Raw genomic sequence first — 23,141 nt, forward strand, 5'->3', positions numbered from 1 at the left:
CAGCAGAAACAGACTCATGGACATAGAAAACAAATGTATGGTTACCAAACGGGAGAGCAGGTGAGGGAGTGGTAAATTAGGAGTTTGGGATTAGAAGCTGCACACTATTATACATAAAATAGGTAAAGAACAAGGTCCTATTGTATAGCACAAGGAACTATGTTCAATATTCTGTAATAAACCATAATGGAAAAGAATATGAAAAAGTACGTGTGTGCATGTGTGTGTAAAGCTGAATCACTTTGCTATTCACCAGAAACAAGTTATACTTCAATTTTTTTAAAAGCTAACAGTTTTCATTACATCCTGATTTTTATTTGGGATTTTTGTTCTTTGAATGAATTTGGCTAGGGAAGAATTATAGGACTCTGGAGTAAATAGAACAGAATAAATAAAAAGGCATATAGCAAGTAAGAAAAATACCATTTTAGCGGGACTTCAGAATGTGAAATAGGTAATTTGGGGAAATCTGAGGTTTCTCCCCTTATTGTATGTCTGGGAACAAAGCTATATTTTACCATTTTCATTTGCAAAAGCAAACTATGTCTTGGACTCATACATCTAAACTAATAGACAACTTGTATCATTTACATTTTACAAAGAGGTGAAACATTTGACTTCTGATACATAAAAATGTTTTTCATGTCTGTTTGTTCTTTTTTTAAATAGAGTCCTGTGAAGATAAATCAGGTTAGCTTGGATGAAAGTGGAGAACACATGGGCGTGTGTGCAGAGGATGGCAAGGTATGGGGATTGCCTGATCACATGGAAAGTGCTGCTCCAACCCCAGGGGCTGTGATGTAACCACTTCCAGGGCCTCGGAACAGCACTGCACTTACTGGATATCTGCATTTGGAGAACCTTGATTATTCTTTTTGGGTATCGGACTTACTCCTGATCGCTCATAATTAAAGTAAAATATATTTTGCGCTAATGTGCCGTAAGGAAAAGTAATTACAAGAATGTCAATAATGTGACTAGTATTAAGCTGATTAACAACTGTGGCAGGGGGACATGTCACCTTAATCATTACTGGCGTGCCACTTAGACTTCAGCGACTGGTCTGCAGTCCCTGCAAGACAGTGGTTTAATGCCTCTCTGCCATAAATCCACAAAATTGGATTTTGTGGGCATGATTTCTGTGGGCCCGTGGTTTTCATTTTCACACACCAGTTGTGAATGTTTCTCTTGAATTATAGAATCTTTTGATAAGCAGTCATAGTTTATCAGAAGAATAAAGTGTCTTGCAATGGCCACATTAAATAAATGTAAAATCAATATATGTACAGTTTTCTAAAAACCTGGCCCCCACTTCCTCAACCAAGGACATACATCATTTGTGCAGTGTATAACTAACAATTATCAGTGCTTCTTGCTGATGTTGAGCTGTGACATTTAGTGGTTGTGGTGATTGATTTTCCACTTACAAGAATGTCTTTTTTGTTTTTCAGTCAATGGAAGGCTTTTCTAGTGTTGGTTTGCAATGATAAAATTCTCATGCACAGTGTATTTAAGCTACTCTTCTAAAATAACAGTTTAAGAAGAGAATGCATTAAGAATCATTACAGACCCTCACATATTCTTGCCTGCATACAGCAGATTTCCTAATCTAATTTTATGTTTCTTTATGTGATCTAAATTCAACAGTCCATTAGGATGAGTAAATTAAAAACAATGTACTCAATGTAAAAGATTTATACCCATTTAATCTGTTAACAGAAGAAAAATGAAGTCTTCTTGACATACATGGGTGCATTTTGATGTATCTAAGCCTAATGTTGCCCGAAGAGTCTTTTGAAAGTCATTGGAACACTCGTGCTTTTCAAAAAGCACTATCAAATTTTACAGTACTTGCTGAAATTCTGAAATGAACCAGACTGTCAAAAGAGTGATAAGGGAAGAGTTGGTATGTGCAGAAATTGAGAATTATCCAAACTGTTGAAACATTTTGTATCAAAATGAAAGATTATCTCCATTTTTATTTTCTGAAAGGTAAGGGGGAATTCCTTCTGGGTGAATACCAATTTAATTGTTGAAGGAGAATATTGTTTTTGAATTGTAAGAGAACTTTTAGGAAGATACTTCATCTAAGAATTTTCAAAGTTCTAAATTTTGAAGAAGTTATTATTTGATATGGTGAAGTGGGATATTTTATCTACTGTGTCTGGTGGATAATGAGATGACCCTCAGATATCTCCTGGTGCACTTCTTGGCACACACCTCTGTTTTCCTGTTTTAATCAGATTGTAACTGCCATATTTTGCTATAGACCCATGATGCATTTTTTTTTAATAACTTTATTTCCTGGCTGTGCTGGGTCTTCATTGCTGCATGGGCTTTTCTCTAGTTGTGGCCAGCAGGGGCTACTCTTTAGTTGCATGAAGCAGCCGTGTGGTGGCATCTCTTGTTGTGGTGTCAGGGCTCAATAGTTGCGGTTCCCAGGCTCTGGAGCACAGACTCAATAGCTGTGGTACACAGGCTTAGTTGCTCCGTGGCATGTGGGATCTTCCCAGACCAGGGATTGAACCTGTGTCTCCTGCATTGGCAGGCGAATTCTTTACCATTGAGCCATCAGGGAAGCCCCCATGATGCATTTTAAAAAATAGTTTTCTCATATATTTTACCAGCGTTGATAGACTTGAAAAGAAATATTTCAGTGCACATAGTTATGAAACCTAGCCTTCTCCATGGGTTAGTCTGTATTGTGAAAACTGAGGAGCTAATAATATAGCATGATGTGGTAAAGTGGTTACTGATGATAGCAATGTAAAGATTATTAAAACGATCAACTCCAGATATCTAGATCTCATGCATCTTTAAATGGCTGTTGTGGTTTTTCTTTCTTTAGTGTGTTAGGATTTCTAGAAAAATCATTACCTTCTATTTCAGAGATAACCCTTCATATTTGTATTCAGTTTTAAAGTTCTAATTCTAACAGTTCTTTAAAATTTACTCTGTTTATTCAACTGGTGCTCATTTCTAGTCTTTTACCTCAGGACTTTTTTACCTTTGAGTACCAAATTTTGAAATACAGTCACACATAGAATATGTGTGTTACCGGCGTACATTTTTAGGTAACTTTCAGGATAAATACGTACAAGGTTTATTTTCTGATCTCTTGCCTGTGTTGACTTCATATATAAACTAGAATTAATTTAATATAGAATTCTGGGTTGAACTATTTTCTCTCAAAGCTTTGGAGACCCTGCTCTCTTTTGTCTAACCTTTATTTTCATAGATATGTCAAGAGGCCAGCCTACTTTGTTCTTTCACAAAACCTTTTTAAATTTTTTTTGTCCTGCCTTGGAGCTCAGACTCATCATAATAACAACAATACCAACAACAACACCGAACAGCCCTTGTAATTCAGTTTGCTAAGTTAATGTCTTGTTCAGGTCTATTTTCATTCATTTTGTCTGAAAGAGAGTTAGTCCTTTTGATCTATATACTGAAGTATTGTTTTCATTTCAGGAAAGTTGACTTCAGTCCTGATTTTGATTATTGCTGCAGTTCCACGTGTTTTCATTTCTTCAAAGAAACTCAATAATACTGAGGCTGGAGGCGGTATCGCACAGAGGCTAAGAGCTTCGCTTTGCACCGCACCTGCCCAGGCTCCATTCATTCCCACCCTGCTCTGTTAGGTCAGGGATGTTGCCTGACCCCCAGCCCCCTCCACTGACTCAGCTGGGCAGCGGGCACAGTGCGAGGCCTGGATGGGGATGTGGCAGAGCCGATTTTGGGTGTGTGGGAAGTTCTCAGATCTTTCTGCTTTATTTTCATGACCCTTTTCTTAAACATTGTAGTCTGGCCTCTTCCCCTCCTTCATTGTTCTGTGTCACCTTTTCAAGGTACGAGAGTGAATGGATAATTCCTATCGACCCTTCTCTTTCGAAAATATATTGTAAGAAACCTTGGCCATGTTTTGTCTCACACACACACAGACACGCAGACACACATATATGCTTTGTGTTCTCATGGTTTTTATCGTCTCGTTTCTCTGAAGTCCAGGAGAGTTTCTCTTCTTGTTTGGTCCCTTGGCTGATGTGCTTTGCTTCTAATGTCCATGTTGCTTTCTGGAGTAGAGTTTTATTCTGTTGGGCCTTTTTAATTTTCCTGAACCTTTTCAATCTCTCCCAGTTTTTCTCATGTCAGCCTGATCTATGTTTAATTTTCAAAACCAAAATGATGACTTCTTGTGTCATGAGAAGTCTTAGCTCTTAGTGTATTAGAGGTCTTAAGAGTATTATTAGAGATCAAATGGCTGGGAGTGGAATTATCCTGCCACGCTTGAGCTGTGTGTTGTCAGCTAAGTGATTCAGCCCTCTCTGGGCTTCAGCCTGTTTTTCTCCTCTGTAAAAGGGAGTAGTAATGATTATTGCTGTGTTAATCATTAGGGGAAATTAGTTAATATGTGTCAGTAGTTTGGAATAGTATTTGAAATAGAAGGCACAGGTAGTAATTGTCAGCAGTTATCATCATCACCATCCTTTTCTTCTGCTCCAGATTCATAGAGGTCTCTTCTTACTGAAGTCAACAGTCTTGTAGTTTTTGTTGTTGTTACTGTTAACACTAGCCCCCTCCTCACCCCATACCACTTGGCATATGGGATCTTAGTTCCCTGACCAGGGATCGAACCCACACCCCCTGAGTGGAAGCACAGCATCTTAACCACTGGACCACCAGGAAAGTCTCTATTAGGACATTTTTTTTAAAGCATGGTTTTTCTCCCTTGGAGTCCTTGAAATTGTGTTCTGCCTCATTCTTTTTATAGATCCTGTGTATGTTTTTGTTACTTTTGTATCCCTTCCAAAACAAGGAGACAAGCTCTTTCTGAACCTCAGTTAGCAAACAGATTCAGTGTCTGCTTGCTCTGGGCCCTCCTTGTTATCCTTCTTGGTGTTATCCTGCTGGGTGTTGTAGAATCACACTTCAGTTCCACACAGGGTCCAGTTAAGGAGCTCCGTTTCCTCTGCCTGGAAGTATCCAGTTAAGGCAGCTCCCCCAGTGAACTGGGAGCATCGCCTATCTTCTCTCCTGGGTCTCTAACACCCTCCATGAGTGGAGAATATGAAAACCTGACATCTCCCCCGTGAGGGTCCCTCCAGCCACTGACCTGGACGGAATTACAGCTTATATGTTCACTCCTGTTTTAATGCTTGACCAGTTGTTATTGGGAAGCTTGGGTTTGGGGGGCTGTTATAATGAAGTACCAGCTGAGTTTTCTGACACTCCGGCCACCCTACTCACAGTTTCTATGTCAGGTGGCCTGTCACTCAGCTTTATGGTTGGCAAATACAGAGAAGCCTGTGCTAAAGTGGAGACCAGACACCTTCCTGATTGTTTCATGAGGGTAGGGTTTCTGTTTTTCTGGTGGTAAATACATAGCACATACCTTTTGTGGTCCTCATGTTGCTCTGTGGGTTTATAGTTAATAAGAAATACTCTAGAACTTTGCAGTAGGTTGACTATAAGACAGATTGTTCTGAACTTTGTTTTTCTCATTAGGTATTTTTGTGACAAATTGGGAGAAGTTGTCAGGGCTGCTATAGGAAATACCCTTATCAAAGGGATCCTTTCCATTTTAGCATTTAAATATGATTCTTTTCTCAGGCAAGATCTTCCTAAAAGCCAGATCTCTCCAGGCAGTCATTGAGTGGATTTCTTTTCACAGTGTGATATTCACTGAGAAAATTTTAAAAAAAGAGGAAATGAATGAGAATCATTTTGGATTTTGTTAGCTTTAGTAGTATAAGTTGTGACCTACTAGTTTGGGTGTCACGTTACTGAAATTAACCAAAATAGCAAAGGTTTTACAGTTCACCCTGCTTATAATGATATCAAGTCTATGAGATTTGTTTTGAGACATTTCAGTGTTTTCCATCCTGAAAGAGAAAATAAGGACAGTTGAGGAAAATGTTACTCAGTTAAATGTAGAAATAGAGACTAACTTAAGAGGGATTTCCTTTGTGTTCCAGTGGTTAAGACTTTGCCTCCCACTGCAGGGGGTGTGGGTTTGATCCTTGGTCAGGCAGCTAGGATCCCATATGCCTCGTGGTCAAAAATACGAAACATGGAAGTGAAGCAGGATTGTAACAGATTCAATAAAGACTTAAAAATGATCCATATAAAAAAAATCTCAAAAAAAAAAAAAAAGACAGTGAGAGAGACTAACCTAAGAGCTGTAGTCTTGCTCACCGCCTTCAGCAAACACCCCTCCAGTCTCTGTAGTGGGTACAATAGTGATATTTTGCTTCTGACTAGTTCTCAAGGACAGTTCTGAGTGTCAGCTTGTTTGCTAAGAACTTCCATGACTTGTTCTCTTATTCTGCTTATTCCTTCTTCAGTCAGTGAGTCAGTTCAGTTGCTCAGTCGTGTCCAACTCTTTGCGACCCCATGGACTGCAGCATGCCAGGTTCATCACCAGCTCCCGGAGTTTACTCAGACTCATGTTCATTGAGTTGGTGATGCCATCCAACCGTCTCATCCTCTGTCATCCCCTTCTCCTCCTGCCTTCTTACTCGACTATTATATCTTCATACGAATTCATCATTGTTTTGTTGTTGGATTCACAATTTTTACCCCTGGAAATTTGTATTTTAGTTTTCCCCATAAGATTCATAATATTTCTAATATTTTCTCACTTACTGATACCTCAGTCTTTTTTCAGCAGTCCCATATTTGTTTGTTTACAGCTTGTGTACTTTTCCCCACAATAAAAATCACTTAACTTTTGTTCTTAAAATCTATCCTGTTATAGGTGGAATTAAGTTTGTCCATGTGAACTGAATAGTCTGCTGCATTTAATTTCAACTTCTGTGGTAGAGTTGTCTAATTCATAGCCTGATATTCCCTTTCACTATTTTGGCAAATATTTGAGGCATTTGAATTTTTTTCTAGTCTTCCTTTTTTTGCACTTCATATGGAAATGTATCTTCTTTATTTACAAATTTTGGACTAGCTCCTATAATGACTGTATATAGAAGAATAGAGCTTGGAATAGTCTTCCTGATTTTTACGACTTTAGACGAGTTGTTTATTTTGGTGGCTCAGTGGTAAACAATCCGTGTGCTCATGCAGGAGACATGGCTTCATTCCCTGGAGGAGGAAGTGGGAACCCACTCCAGTATTCTTGCTTGGAAAATCCCATGAACAGAGAGGGGAGCCTGGCAATCTATTGTCCATGAGGTCACAAAAGAGTCGGACTTGACTCAGTGACTGAACATCAACAAAGGTATTTGCTTTCATCCCCAGCAGTCTTGCTATAAGGGTCAGATGAGGGAGAGCAAGATTTTCAGTCCTAGTTACATACCATGAATTATGAACCTTTAAAAATACAGTTTTAAAGGTATTTCTTCTCATTTTGAAGTCCATAAGGATAGTTTAATTCAGAATAAAATTTCTTAAAGAACCAGAATGATACTGACCATTTCACTAGAGACCTTTTCCAGAAGATTGTTTCCCTGTATAGTTTGAGAAAACTGAGAAATGGCATGACTTCTTTGAGGAGATGTTATCAAAATACACTTTCCCACTGGAATCTTAGTCTCACACAGTTGTAACCAAGACTTCCCCATAGGTTAAAATTGAATCAAATTACAGCTAAAATAAATAAATAAATTTAGAGCTCAGGGGAACATTTAGACATTTCTAGATAGAAACTGACCACTATGAGTGAAATAAATATGTTCACCTGAAAAAAAAATATATTTTATCCCACCAAAAAGTTTAATTTGTCAAGGATAGGGTCTGGCTATTATTATCCAGGGATCTTAACCTTGTAGTCCAATCAGAACCACTGAGGTAAGGTGTGTGGCAGCATTTTGAGGTCCAAGTTATTAGCAGGAGTGTAAGATGTGACACAGGACCGTGTTGTTGTGATATAGTTGGAGTGACTAGAAGTAGCTTTATGTTAGAAGAATATAAACTTCCTGGAGTACCATGCATTTCTGCTGATGTAGTTTTAGTAAGTTGACCCCGTGTTCATTTAGTCTAGTAAGATTCAGGTGATATAGTTCCTGTCTTACTTTGAGCCTGTTTTCTTGGATTCTTTGGGCTCATTCACATTCAGCTTCCTTGGGCAGAGTAAAACTTTGCATATAATGCTATTCTTCTGAGCTTCTCAACTACCATTTTATAAGAAGTTCAGTGTGTACCCTGGCTTAACTGCTGAGTCACATGTGACTCTTCACAACTTCATGGACTGTAGCCCGCCAGGGTGCTCTGCCATAGGGTTTCCCAGGCAAGAATACTGGAGTGGTTGCCATGCCCTCCTCCAGGGGATCTTCCCGACCCAGGAATAGAACCCATGTCTCTTGCATCTCCTGAGTTTCTAGGTGGATTCTTTAGCAGTGAACCACCTGGGAAGCCACCCAGTGCTTATAGGTTTATGTAAAAGCATGAGCCAGTGCACTCTGAATGATGAGCAGCATGGTGGTAGTGGGGCGTGCATGTATTTGCTATGTCAAGAATACGTTTTATCAGACTACCGCAGAGTAGATCATCGCCCCTTGACATTACATCCTACGATGTGCTATTCTTGGAACCCAGCAGCATTCTTGGCCTAAGAGTATAAACACAGGAGTCACAAAATGAGTGGGATATTCTGAAGATTTTATATTTTAGTGGAAGAACGTATCTCCCCAGGATGATAATATGAGTACATTTTCCTCTTGGAACTTTCACAGATGAACCACTCACAGCTTACTAAGATAAAAACGAGATATTGAACGTCTGAAAGGTTTTATGTCTGTTTAAAAAATGAATTTGTAATGAAATACTTTCTCATATAGAGCCATTGGACCCAGATAGCTTCGCTGGTGAATTCTTACAAAATTTAAAAGAAAAAATAACACCACTTTCTTCTAGAGGCTAGAAAAAGAGTGAAAACCTCCCAAGTGTTGGGAAACAGTTCTGAGTGCCCGTTATAGCTGGTTCCAAGTGTTTGAGAGCTCCTGGAATTCTTATGCTTTGCTGGTGAGAGTATAAATTGACCAGAACAATTTTGTGAAATTGTTCAGCTGTCTATTAGATGTCAACAGAGATATAACATGCAACTCAACAATCCCATTCTTCATAAATGGATTTGTAAGTGAACCAAAAGATTTGGAGAAAGAGTGTTCATTATAGCATTATTCATTCAGTTCAGTTCAGTCACTCCGTTGTGTCCGACTCTTTGTGACCCACGGACTGCAGCACGCCAGGCCTCCCTGTCCATCACCAACTCCCGGACACTCATATCCATTGAGTCGGTGATGCCATCCAACCATCTCATCCTCTGTCCTCCCCTTCTCCTCCCACCTTCAGTCTTTCCCAGCATCAGGGTCTTTTCAAATGAGTCAGTTCTTCGCATCAGGTGGCCAAAGTATTGGAGTTTCAGCTTCAACATCAGTCCTTCCAATGAACACCCAGTACTGATCTCCCTTAGGATGGACTGATTGGATCTCCTTGCAGTCCAAGGGACTCTCAAGAGTCTTCTCCAACACCACAGTTCAAAAGCATCAGTTCTTCGGCACTCAGCTTTCTTCGCAGTCCAACTCTCACATCCATACATGACTACTGAAAAAACCATAGCCTTGACTAGATGGACTTTTGTTGGCAAAGTAATGTCTCTGCTTTTTAATATGCTGTCTAGGTTGGTCATGACTTTTCTTCTTTTTAATATGCTGTCTAGGTTGGTCATGACTTTTCTTCCAAGGAGTGAGCATCTTTTAATTTCAAGGCTGCAGTCACCATCTGCAGTGATTTTGGAGCCCCCAAAAATAAAGTCTGCCACTGTTTCCCCATCTATTTGCGATGAAGTAATGGGTCCAGATGCCATGATCTTAGTTTTCTGAATGTTGAGCTTTAAGCAGACTTTTTCACTCTCCTCTTTCACTTTCGTCAAGAGGCTCTTTAGTTCTTCTTCACTTTCCGCCATAAGGGTGGTGTCATCTTTATATCTGAGGTTATTGATATTTCTCCTGGCAGTCTTGATTCCAACTTGTGCTTCCTCCAGCCCAGCATTTCTCATGATGTACTCTGCATGTAAGTTAAATAAGCAAGATGACAGTATACAGCCTTGACATACTCCTTTTCCTACTTGGAACCAGTCTGTTGTTCCATGTCCAGTTCTAACTGTTGCTTCTTGGCTTGCATACAGATTTCTCAAGAGGCAGGTCAGGTGGTGTGGTATTCCCATCTCTTTCAGAATTTTCCATAGTTTATTGTGATCCACACAGTCAAAGGCTCTGGCATAATCAGTAAAGCAGAAATAGGTGTTTTTCTGGAACTCTCTTGCTTTTTCGATGGCAATTTGATCTCTGGTTCCTCTGCCTTTTCTAAATCCAGCTTGAACATCTCGAAGTTCATTGTTCACATATTGTTTAAGCCTGGCTTGGAGAATTTTGACCATTATTTTACTAGTGTGTGAGATGAGTGCAATTGTGTGGTAGTTTGAGCATTCTTTGGCATTGCCTTTCTTTAGCATTATTCATAATAGCCTCTATTTGGAAATAACCGAAGTAATCAATGGAAGATGGATACCCAGATGGTGATGTACTCATACACTGAAATATTATACAGCAGTAACAAAGAACCAACTCCTGCCATATGTACATAGCAGTGTGGATAAATATCAGAAGGAAAATATCCAGCAAAAGAAGCCAGTGAAATAGTTTATGATTCTATTTATATAAAATTCAAACATCAGCACAGCTTACCAAAGGTGATAGATTTCGGAGGAGCAGTTAGTTTGTGAGGCTGTAAATGAATGGGAAGGAACACAGGGGAGCTTCTTGGGTTCTGCTTCTTGACATGGGTGGTGGCTGCAGGGGTATGTTCATATCATAAACATTTGTCAAGCTCTGAATCTATGATCTGTACCCTTTATGTTAAAGTGTTAGTTGCTCAGTTGTGTCCGACTCTTTGTGACCCCATGGACTATAGCCTGCCAGACTCCTCTATCCATGGGTTTTCCCAGGAAGGATACTGGAGTGGGTTGCCATTTCCTTCTCTAGGGGATCTTCATGTCCAAGGGATAGAACCTGGGTCTCCTGGATCACAGGCAGGTTCTTTACCACCTGAGCCACCAGGGAAGGCCTTTTTATGTACATTATACAATTGCATATTAAAATCAACCACTTAGAGGAAAGATATTAAGATTAAACCACTTTAAGGGAGACACTGATAAGTAGAAAATTAAATCTTACATGTATATGCTCTCAATAAATTTAAGATAAGATGGTAAATGAAGTGCAGATCTAATCTCTTGCAACTTTGATCTGCTTGGTTGATTTATATATCCGTGACTGAAAGAAGAAGCTTCTTTTTCCTTCAAGGAAAGGAACAAATAATTCATTTAGTAGTAGTAGCCTATGGAAAATTCATAAAAAAGTATTAATAACCTATTCATCTCTATTTCATTTTTTAAAGTTGACATCTATTTAATGAAATAAATTTGTGATGGGCAAAGGGAAGTCTGTCCATGAGATGCTGGTAAAAAAACTTAATTGCAGTGGTATATTCTCACCCTGATGGAATTGTTTTCATTGGATATTTCATAGAGATTACAGAGACCTTAGTTTACTCAGTACTTGACTTTTTTATTAATAGTACGTGTTGTCACTGACTCAGCAGCTTTCTTTGATACTGTCATGGTGAACTGACAGGATCCACTTACTTTTTAGGTGCAGGTATTTGGACTGTATTCTGGAGAAGAATTTCACGAGACTTTTGACTGTCCCATTAAAGTAAGTATTCAGTAAGTTTTTAATTTTTCAGAGGGTTTTTCTCAACAATGGCAGTAAGAAAACTAATACTTTGAACACTACCAATCTTGCATGAATTTTGTCAGTAAGCATCCATCAGTCAATGTACCAGATACTATTTGATGCCTCGGAGGTGCACAGAATGTATATTATGTGGCTGTGACCTCAGTGTATCCTCCAACTTTTGGTGTAGTGGGTGAGATGATAAACACACAGTGTGTGATTAAAGACTCAAATCACACAATCTGTGATTAAAGACTCAGAAAGAGGTAAAAACAGTGTTGAGTCTAAAACTGAGAGGAGTTACTTCTCGCTGTTCTTGTTAGTGATGGCTTCCATAGATGGATTGATGTTTGACTGGGCTTTAATAAATGGACAGGACAGAGGGAGAAAGCTGACTTCCCATGCAGAAGAACAGTATAATATAAATGAAGAGGTTAGAAAGTTCAAATTGTGTTTAGGAAGTGGCAAATAGTTGAGTATAGATGGTGCATAAAATACTGACTTGGCAGGAGAACTGCATGGGCAGATTGAGGTGGCTTTATATTTAGGCTAAGGAATTTGTCTGGTAGATAAGGAGAAATTATGGAATGCCGAAGAGCAAAGAAGTGGCATAAAACCGAGCTAAGCCGAAAGCAAAGTAATACGGCAACTATATCCAGTGTAGATGAGAAGGCTGGCAGACTTGAGGCAGAAGATCAGTTTTAGGTAACAGTTACTGTAGTTACACTGGCTATTACAGTTGTAAAGGAAGAGGTTGTTTGGTTTTCTCACGTGTTTATTCAAACATTTATTGATCAACAGGTAAAAGAGAGGTGGGATCTGATACAGGTTTTAGAAAGCCAGCCCTACCAGAATGCAGGAGAATGCAAGCAAGAGATCGATTGGGGGCAGGAGATGATTCAGAAGGCTAAGCCATACCCTAGACACGGTGTAACAGGAGCTCAATGAAAAGAAAGATGGTATTCAGGATGGAGTAGCAGTAATGAATTGGAAAAGCCTGGCGGAGGTAGATTTAATAAGCTTTGGTGATGAAATAATAATAATAAATAATGGAATAACAATAATAAATGGAAGAGCTGAGGGTAAATCCAGGTTCTTGCTTTGGTAATGGTGTGTGGGAACGCTGTCAGTTGCAATAAGAGATGGTTTGAGGCAGGATGTTGCTAGTGTGGTCTGGGGTCTAGATAACTATAGAGACATACCATCCAGTGGAAATGTTATGGAGATTTTGGAAATGTGAATGTAGAGCTCAGCATGGAGATTGGCCCTAAAAATCACAAACTGGGTAGGTAGCCAGCTGTACTTACAGCTGAGTAAGAGGAAACCATTCTGAAAGTTATCATCCAGTTAAAGAGTGAGAAGAAAAAGACTGAGGGTCAGATTCTGGAGCACTAACTTATTTTGTTTTTAAAGTTTTTTAAATTATTTCTTTTAGTATCACTGTGGTGGTTTATCATATTTATTTATTTCTTTAGCCCCACAGCATGGGGGATCTTAGTTCCTCAATCAGGGGTCAAACCTACGCCTCCTGCATTGGAAGCATGGAGACTTAACCACTGGACCTCCAGGGAAGTCCCCTGTAGCGCTAATTTAAAGATTCAGGCAGTGGGAAGAAAAAACCAGAGGGATCTTAGAAGAATTAGGATGATTGGAGGAGAAGCCAAAGGAGAGAGGGTTTCCAGAAGGAAGGAGCGAGCAGCACAGAAAAGGCAGTGTGCAGCTACCACGACGTAGGGACAGAAGCAGGGCACTTTATTTGGTAATTATGAGCTCCCGGCGACCTTAATGCGGAGGGTCTAGGAGGGGGAGGCTCACTATGTATGAAGGAGTAAATTGGAGATAAAGAAGTAGAAATAAGCAAGGTAGACTCTTCTTTCAAGAAACTTTGTGATGTAGAAGGGAGTTCATTTGGTAGATGGAGAAAGAACCAAAGTCCAGGAGATTTCTGCCAGTCATGTTTTGGTTGTTGGTATTAAAAAAAAAAAATCGTAGGGGGAAAGATCCAAAATAAGCAAAAGGGAATACTTAGTGGGGTGGCTCTAAGGGATGGGATCCACCATGTAGGGATGAGGGAGGGAAACCTTGGATGTGAGTCCTACAGCCTCTGCTGGTGAGACCAAGTCAAGTGTCACTAAGTTGGGCAGTGAAAGCTCTGCAGTCAGAGGCAGTGACGTGATGGCCTTGGTTTCTTCTTGGTGAGGAAGGATGAGGGATAAGGTTATGTGGTTGAGGGCACAGACAGGACTGCACTCGCAGTTGTGATCTAGGACTGTGCATCATAAGAAAGCTAAGAGGACCCTCAAGAAAGATTTTAAGAACGTGTAATAACAACAGAATGTATAAATGATTCCGTTGGTATCCAGGATGGATTAGACAAGCGTGGAAGGAAAGAAGGGCTAACCTGGAAGTGAGGAATGGTTAGAGGAATGAGGAGTCACATACTAATAAATGCCCTCAAAATGACAGGGTAGGAAATGCAATCTATCCCATTGGCAGATGGAGATGTATTCATTAATTAATAAGAATAGAAAATGTCTTTAGTTGAAGATTTGTGAAAGTATAGTTGTGTCAGTTTTTTTTAATGTGTAGAAATAATTCTGTACGTTGGGCTGGAAAAACAACACAGTGTGTTAGTTGGTGATTACGTGGGTTTGGGGATAAGAAAATGAGGAGGCAGGGTCTTTGCAGGCTGGCGGCCATGTAAGGGAGCCCCAAAGATGAGCTTATGCTGAATGCAGCTATCAGCTTCTCAGAAAGCCATTGACAAATGAAATAAATGATGACAAGGGATGGGGCAGCCTTGGGGTTGTAGGAGATGGTGGAGAGCAGGTGATAACCGGGGGCCCAGGAACTGACTGACGGTGGAGGTAAAAGGGAAGGACCGGGACTCTGAGCTCCGGAACTCAGCTTGGGTCTGCAGCGCCATTGTCTTTCCCACTGATGGATTCCCACTCCAGACTATGAGGCTGCAGTGCAGCCCTCGTTCCACTTGGGAGGCATCCTGACAAGGAAATAATCTAGATTTCTTCTATGTAATGTCTTCAGTTACAAACGTTTGTGACATCTCGCTGCCTTGATTACCTTCATTGGCTGCCTCTAAAGAGGTGCGCCCACTCAGAGGGTCCCACTCAACCAGAAACGACAGCTGTTCACTCTCATCGTTTAGCTTTGACCTGACTTCGTAGAAGAGACCCTCTCACACCAGAGCAAAACTCGCTCCCCCTTGGTGCAAAATATTCCTTGAATAGATTACTGCCTACCTAGATACCAGGTTGATTTTTCGATCATGTTGCCTGTCATATATAAGGGGCTTTCATTCTGCTCTGCAGCCGTGACTCCTAACCAGTGACGTGTTGGCTCCCTCTTCCTTGCAGATCGTTGCTGTGCACCCGCATTTCGTGAGATCCAGCTGCAAGCAGTTTGTGACGGGAGGGAAGAAGGTAAATGCTGCATGTTGGTGTCACAGGCAGTCTTGGAGGGGTTCTGTTTGCTCTTCAGTTTATCTTTAGTATTTTTAATGTCTGACTCTTCATGTGGAGAAAATTTGAGAAAGCACAGTGTAGTGAAATAGTAAGACCATTACCTCTTGGGGGAGGTGTGGCCTCAGCGCTTGTCAGTGACATCCGTTTGGAACAGGTGCGGGCAAAAACAGATGTTACTCAAACTGCTAGCCTGTTGAAATATAGCCCTTCCACACACACACAAAGAGGTAGCATTTAAAAAGTAAGAGCAAGTAAACTAGTGTTTTTTTTCCCACTTGTCGATAATCTCTTGCAAGTCTTGAGAAAGTTTTAGAACAATCATGGCTCTTTTTTTAATTTTATGTTTTAATTTATTTTTATCGGAATATAATTGCTTTATAATGTCGTGTTAGTTTCTGCTGTACAACGAAGCGAATCAGCTGTTTTGTTGTTGTTTAGTCGCTAAGTCGTGTCCAGCTCTTTTGCAACTGCTTGGACTTTGCGTTTACATATATCCCCTCCCTCTCAAGCCTCCCTCTCCCCCACCCCCACCCCACCCCTCTAAGTCAACACCGAGCACTGAGCTGAGCTTGCCATGGCTCTTTTTGAGTGACATGTTCCTAGCATGTTTCATTATCTTAGTGCTATTTAAAACATGAGAAAGTAAAAGAATCATTTTATGCATTGACATGTTTGTAGATATAGCAGATTCTAAAATAAAAGACTCTTTCTGCTTATAGAAGAAGTTAAATTGTTTTTTCTATTTTTATTCACCAGTGATTTTTTATAATAAAATGTTCCCCCGGTCCTAGAACTCTGAACGTTGTTTTCTATCCGGTTCGGGGCTCAGTGGAGAGCAGGCTGTATGTGTTTATTTCTATAGCAAGGTATAGCTACGGAATAGATACTTCGAGGCTTAGCTACCAAATGGTTTTGAATGTTTTTGTGGTAGGTATCTGTCCTTTTCACTTGGACTGTTGCTTCACAGAATGAAAGGACTGCATACTAGTTGTTGGCATTTTTCAAGCACAGATTTTAGCTCCATGTAATGGTTAAGTGGCAGATCCTTTAGATTCCAACTGCATCTCAAGGCACAAAGCCAAGATTGCACCAGCTCTGATTTCTGTTTGAGAACCAGCTCCTTTCATGCCCTCCCCAGGACTTATTGTTATCCTTAGGCTCTAGCAGCACTAACCTCACACAGAAATGTCTATGGGATTGTGCTCAGTTGCTCAGTCATGTCTGACACTTTGTGAACCCATTCACTGTAGTCCACCAGGCTCCTCTGTCCGTGGAATTTTCCAGGCAAGAAAACTGGAATAGTTTGGGATTTCCAACTCTGGGGAATCTTCTCAACCCAGGGATCCAATCCATGTCTCTTGTGTCTCCTGAATTGGCAAGTGGATTCTTTACCTTTGGGTAAAGGGTAGCTACTCTGGGAAGCATGTATGGAATTAATCAGTAGGAATTCCAGATTGAAGCTAACATTTTCTATTTTAGATCTGCAGCTGACTTACTGCTAGGAAAAAATAGCCACCTTACTTGTCTTTGTTGATTGCAGGAAAGAGTAGCTTCAAAATTCTTCTCGATAAAGTGTTGATATTTCTTCAGTAAACACTTTTCTAGTTAAAAAATTTAAGTGAGACAGAGCATAAATTCACATAGCTATAATTTAAACCCATGCGTTTTTATTTAAAACTCATTAGAGATGAAAAATGCCAAGTCACTAGGTTTTTTGTTTGTTTTTTAAGTGGCCTAAACCAACACAATTTCATTATCTCACAGTCAGAAATTTAAGAGTGGCTTTCCTGTATGGTCTGTTTTAGGGCCTGTCATGAGATTTCAGTCCAGATTTTGGCCAGGATCGCACTCATCTGAAGGCTTGACTGGGGTTGGAGATTCTGCTTCTAAACTGTCTGCTGCCTTCTTAATAGCAATCCCTCATAAAATTTTGATAACTTAAAATATTGATAAATCATTTTGGTTTAAGTATTTTCCAAGTGAGGATGCAGTTTGAGTTCTAGCTTTCCAGTTCCAGAAGTTAGAGACTTTAGAGTTGTCCCCTATTTTTTCAAGGTATTGGTATGAAAGAACATATTAGAGATAATATGAATAATGTCCACATGGACTCAAACTTTTATGGTGGGAGTTTCTGTATAGATTTGTGTTCTTAATAATCACCTTGTTGGTATGGTTTAATAATTGCTTTTATACTGTGAAGGGTACCTATCATCTGATCTAATTTGCCAGAGTAGTTTTTGCTACATGAATGTCTTATCAACTTGCAAGATGCCTAAGTTAACTGTGTCAATAACGTGTTCATCCTTCTACATAGCATTTGACATCTGTAGAAAGGACCAAGTGAATGTAACTCTTTGGGCCAAAACTTCTAGAGTAGTTGTAACTCTTTGGGCCAAAACTTGTTGAGCAAATGTATGGACAACGAAGTAGTCCAGAATCCAAGTGCAGGCAAGGTCACATGGGAAAAACTTGGGATTGATACCAAGATTACATTGTGATAAGTACTAAAGTAAGTAGAATTCACTGAATGCTCAACAGGCAAGAACATCAAAGATTTGGTTCATCTCTTTGGTTATCACTCTCTGCTTGACAGATTTTTCTGTGTTCAGTGTTCTAAGAGGGAGCATTCTCTTTTCTCCTGTTTTCCTATTCACGTCTCCAAAAATGCATGTGTAGACATTTCTTCCCAAGCACAAAAGATGCTTAATCATGTACATATAAAATAAAAACAGTTCAAGCTATCTGGTGAAAAACTTGATATTGTTGAGTTAGAATTTCTGATTTAAAATAGTTTAAAAGAAACACACACCAAAGGGTTAGTATGTTGTATAAAGGACTTAGGTTATTGAGCTTGATGAAAGTATATATGTGATATTCTGAAGTGAGGAATCATAGGATTTCACATGTCAATGTAAGTGATATTGTCATGTCTTTTTATTTTAATAGCTTTATTGATATATAATTTGCATGTCATAAAGGTCACCAGTTTAAAGAGTACAATTCAAAAACTTTCCTGGCAGTCCAGTGGATAAGACTCTGCGCTTCCACTACAGGGGCTACAGGTTCCATCCCCAGTTGGGGAACTAAGATCCTATATGCTGTGTGGCACAGCCAAAAAATAAAAAATGTACAACTCACTGGTTTTAATATGTATACAGAATTGTGCAACCATCACCATAATCCAATTTTAGAGCATTTTATCATCCCAGTAATGAAACCTTGTCCCCATTAACAGTCGCTCCCTAACCCCTTTTCCCTGCTTCCTAGCCCCAAGGAACTGCTAGTCTATTTCAATTCTTTATAAATTTGCCTATTCTGGATATTTCATGTAAATTCTGGATGGCTTCCCTGGAGGCTCATGTGGTAAAGAGTTTTCCTGCAATGCAAGAGACCTGGGTTTGAACCCTGGATTGGGAAGATCCTCTGGAGAAGGAAATGGCAACCCACTCCAGTATTCTTGCCTGGAGAATTCCATGGACAGAAGAGCCTGGCAGGCTATAGTGCATGGGGTCACAAATTCTGGATATTTCATGTAAATTCTGAATATTTCATGAAAATGGAATCATGAGTACATGCCTTTGTGTCTGATTTCTTTAATTAATTTTCTAGGTACATCCATGTTGTAGCCATGTATCAGTATTTCATTCCTTTTTATGGCCAAATTACCTTTCATCGTATGGGTATATCATATTTTATTTAGCTGTTTATCAGTTGATGGACATTTGGGTTGTTTCTATGTTTTGACTGTTGCACTTAATGGTACTGTGAACATTCATGTACAACTCTTTTATGGGGCTATGTATTTTAATGCCCTTTGGGTGTAGGATTGTTGGATCATCTAGTAACTCAGTGTAGAACACTGAAGAACTGTCCAGTCATTTTCCAAAGTGATTGCACCATTTACATTCTCACTAGCAGTATGTAAGGGTTTCACTTTCTCCACATTCTCACCCTCATTCATTTGTAGCTGTCTTTTTGATTATAGGCATCTGGTGTGTGGAAAGTGGTGATATCTCCTTGTTTTGATTTACATTTCCCTAATGCCTAAGGTTGTTGAGCATCTTTAGTGCTTGTTGGCCATTTGTCTATCTTTGGGGAAATGCCTATTCAGATTCTTTGTCCATTTTTCCATTGGGCTATTTGTCTTTTTTCTTTTTTTTTTTTTTTAAATTGTAAAATTTTTTTTTTATATATTCTGGATTCACATCTCTTGCCAGTATGTTATTTGCAAATATTTTCTCCCAGTCGTTGAGTTGTCTTTTCACTTTATTCCTGGTGTCATTGGAGGTACAGAAGTTTTTAATTTTGCTGAAGTGCCGTTTATCTGTTTTGTGTGGAATTTTGGTTTTCTGTGTGTGTGTGTGTGTATTTTGATGCTTGTGCTTTTGGTATTGTATCTATGACATCATTGCCAAATCTAAGGTCATTAAGATTTATGCTTGTGTTTTCTTCAAAGAGTTTTATCGTGTTAACTTTTAAATTTAGCTCTGGAATCTCCCTTGAGTTAATTTTTGTGTATGGTGTAAGGTAAGGGTCTGAATTCATTCTTTTGCATATGGATATCCAATTGTCCCAGCCCTCTTTGTTGCAAAGACTGTTCCTTTGCCATTGTCTTGGGCCCTTTGTCAAAAATCAGTTAGCCGTAAATGTTCGAGTTTATTTCTGGAGTTTCAATTCTGTTGATTTGTGTATCTGTCCTTGTGCCAGTGCCATTTTTAGTTTTTAGAACCACTGATTACTTACGGGATGACAAACAAATTAACTCCTTTTAAAACATTTTGATTTTGAGTTCTTTACCTTTAAAAAGCCATTTTTATACCATCATTCAAAATTCTGCAAATAACAAATGCTGGAGAGGCTGTGGGAAAAAGTTGAACCCTCCTACCCTAATGGTGACAATGCAAATTGGTGCAGCCACTATGGAGAATAATATGTCTGTTCCTTAAAAAACAAAATAGAGTTACCATATGAGCCAGGGATCCCACTCCTGGGCATCTATCTGGAGAGAACTATAATTTGAAAAGATATATGTACCCCAGTGTCCATTGCAGCACTATTTTTTATACAGTAGCCAAGATATGGAAGCAATCTAAATGTCCATCAACAGGTGAATGGATAAAGAAGATGTAGTGTACACACACACACAGAGGAATATTATTCAGCCATAAAAATAATGAAATAATGCATTTGTAGCAGCAAGGATCGACCAGAGATTATCATACTAAGTGAAGTAAGCCAGACAAATATAATATTGCTTATATGTGGAATCTAAGAATATAATATGAATGAACTTATTTACAAAACATAAATAGACCCACATTCATGGAAAACAATCTTATGATTACCAAAGGGGGAAAGGAGGGATAGATTAGGAGTTTGGGATTAACAGATACACACGGCTATATATAAAATAAACAACACACCAGCCCAGGTGGGATGCATGAGACAAGTGCTCGGGCCTGGTGCACTGGGAAGACCCAGAGGAATCGGGTGGAGAGGGAGGTGGGAGGGGGGATCGGGATGGGGAATACGTGTAAATCTATGGCTGATTCATATCAATATATGACAAAACCCACTGGAAAAAAATAAATAAAGGAAAAAAAATGAATAAAATAAACAACAAGGACCTACCATATAGCACAGGGAGTTCTACTCAACATTTTGTAATAACCTGTAAGGGAAAAGAATATGAAAAAGAACAGATAAATATATATATGTAACTGAATCACTTTGCTGTGCATCTACTTCAATAAAAAAGAATGAGAATAGAATTAAAGGGCATTACAGTTTTTCCTATTTATGTTAGAGGTTTAAGAAGCGTTAGTATGTAAATATGGCATGTATTCGAGCTTCCCAAGTGGTGCTAGTGGTAAAGAACTTCCCTGCCAATGCAGGAGATGTAAGAGAACCAGGTTCAATCCCTAGCTGGAGAAGATCTCCTGGAGAAGGGAATGGCAACTCATTCTAATATTCTTGCCTGGAGAATCGCATGGACAGGGGAGCCTGGAGGGCTACAGTTCATAGGGTCCCAAAGAGTTGGACATGACTGAGGGACTTAGCACATACATGCCCTCTATTCAGGAACTTGTAACATACAAGCTGTTGACTGATTTCTCTGAATTCATTAAAGTTTATTGTGTAAATGTGTATTTAGTGAATAGTAAAAACTAGTGTTTATTTAGTAAGTTATAGTGACTTCTTTGTATAGAGTTAAATAACTAGAGATTGCCAAAACGTACAGAAGCTTGGTGTGCTTTGCAGAAATCTCTGGAAAGATTTCTTCTTTCTGTATGTGTATGGTGTGCACTTTCGAAGATTGCCTGCACTACATGGTTTTGGGATTAATGTGTTTTGTCTGTTTTAAAATAGGTTTATTTAGTTGAGGTTATTTCAGGGAATATTTCTGATTTCATTAAGAAATGCACCTTTGATTTTAAAAACTAAGAGAAAGGCTCTTGGAAGGTGACATTAAGAAAGAGATAATATTGTGAAAAAAATTTCTTTTTAAGGTATTAGCAAATTTTTAGGGGGAGTCGATTTTTTTCTTATAGCCGAGTTAGGGCATTTTATACCTTTGTAAATGAGAAAAAAATCAAAATCTGCATTGGCCCAATCACAACTCTGATCATTCCAACTGCAATTTGTAGCCAGTGTTGTAAACTAAGCAGAACACGTCTGCAGAGTCCAGCATTTAGCAAATGGTGATAACCTTGCACTAGACCTCCCTGTTTAGAGTACATGGCAGATAATATGGTAGAAAAAGAGCAAGATGGATGTCCTACAGAGAGAATCTTGATGTCATTTCACAAGAAAATTTGATGAAGATTTTTAATTTAAGATTTTAGTTGATTTGATGGGAAAACTTAGTTACTGGGCGAGGGGTAAACATTTTTAAAAAAGTAATCAGAACATGCATTTCAGAATAGTTCTACAAACTAGTTATGAAGGGGAAAAAAAAACCTGAAACTGCAGTTTGACACAGTTGTTGATATTTCCTTTTTAAGGTTCTAGCTTCTTAGGTCTTTGGAGATAGCTCCTTATCCACCTGGGACTGGAAAGAGGAGGCAATAGTTCTGTCTGGCATAAACTTTTATTTTAGATTTTCAAGGTAACTTCTTAGTAGTTGAATGCCATAGCTGGATTTATGGACTCCAGCGCTTGACACATGAGCATAAAAAGCTTATTCTAAATTCTGTTTTGTTTCCATGTTGAAAAAAGAAAAGAGAAAGCACATCTCGTAAGAGTGCCATTGGAGAGAACTTTCAAACATGTGAATCAATGGATTTTTTTTTAAGTGTAAACCTTGTGTAGCAAGAATTCTAATGCATGAGCATAGAAATGAGGTATGTCTTCTAGAAATAAGTCTGCCAGGCAGATCTTGTCTGGTTTGCTTGTTGGTTTTTTAATTGCTCAACTTTCTCTGTCAGTAGATAAACTTGAGCTCCCTATGACCTTTACCTTTGAACTCTGAAATACACTTCATAATAACTGATTCTCCTCCTTTGACAAATTATTAAATTGTCACACTGCTGTTTGCAGCGGAGTTCATCTTTAGAAACGAGGTAGTCAGCTGTTTGGCATTGCAGTGAACTAGAATGAGGGGACCTGGCCGCAGGGACAGCTTGCTTTGTAAGCTGGAAAGTGTCAGTCAGCAAACAAAGCAAGGACCTGCATGCATGAAATGAGAAAAAGCGCTTTACTATTCAGGGCTGAAGGCTCCTGGCAGATTTTACCTGAAGGGCAGAGGTAGAAGCATCAGCTAGCTTCTCAGTGTCCAACGTGATCAACAAACAACAAATTGCATGTTGGATTCTTTTTGGAAGAAGATGCAGTGGAGCAGTTTTTTGTAATAATGCGAAACTTTTTAAAATTCCCATAGCCCAGCAAACTCCTATGACCATTAAATGTGAAA

The 23,141-nt window shown here is 39.2% G+C and overlaps 1 protein-coding gene across 2 annotated transcripts in view; it reads left to right on the forward strand.

Moving 5' to 3' along the window:
• Window positions 1-23,141, forward strand: part of VPS41 (VPS41 subunit of HOPS complex) — a 203,202-nt gene that overhangs the window by 91,548 nt on the left and 88,513 nt on the right. For both annotated transcript variants that reach the window (XM_043871900.1, XM_043871901.1), the window contains 3 exons: window positions 670-744; window positions 11,664-11,726; window positions 15,122-15,187. In XM_043871900.1, coding sequence (XP_043727835.1) covers window positions 670-744; window positions 11,664-11,726; window positions 15,122-15,187 — 204 coding nt within the window. The remainder of the gene's footprint in view (window positions 1-669; window positions 745-11,663; window positions 11,727-15,121; window positions 15,188-23,141) is intronic.

This window comes from Cervus elaphus, chromosome 18, assembly GCF_910594005.1.
Source record: "Cervus elaphus chromosome 18, mCerEla1.1, whole genome shotgun sequence".
NCBI classification, from domain to species: domain Eukaryota; kingdom Metazoa; phylum Chordata; class Mammalia; order Artiodactyla; family Cervidae; genus Cervus; species Cervus elaphus.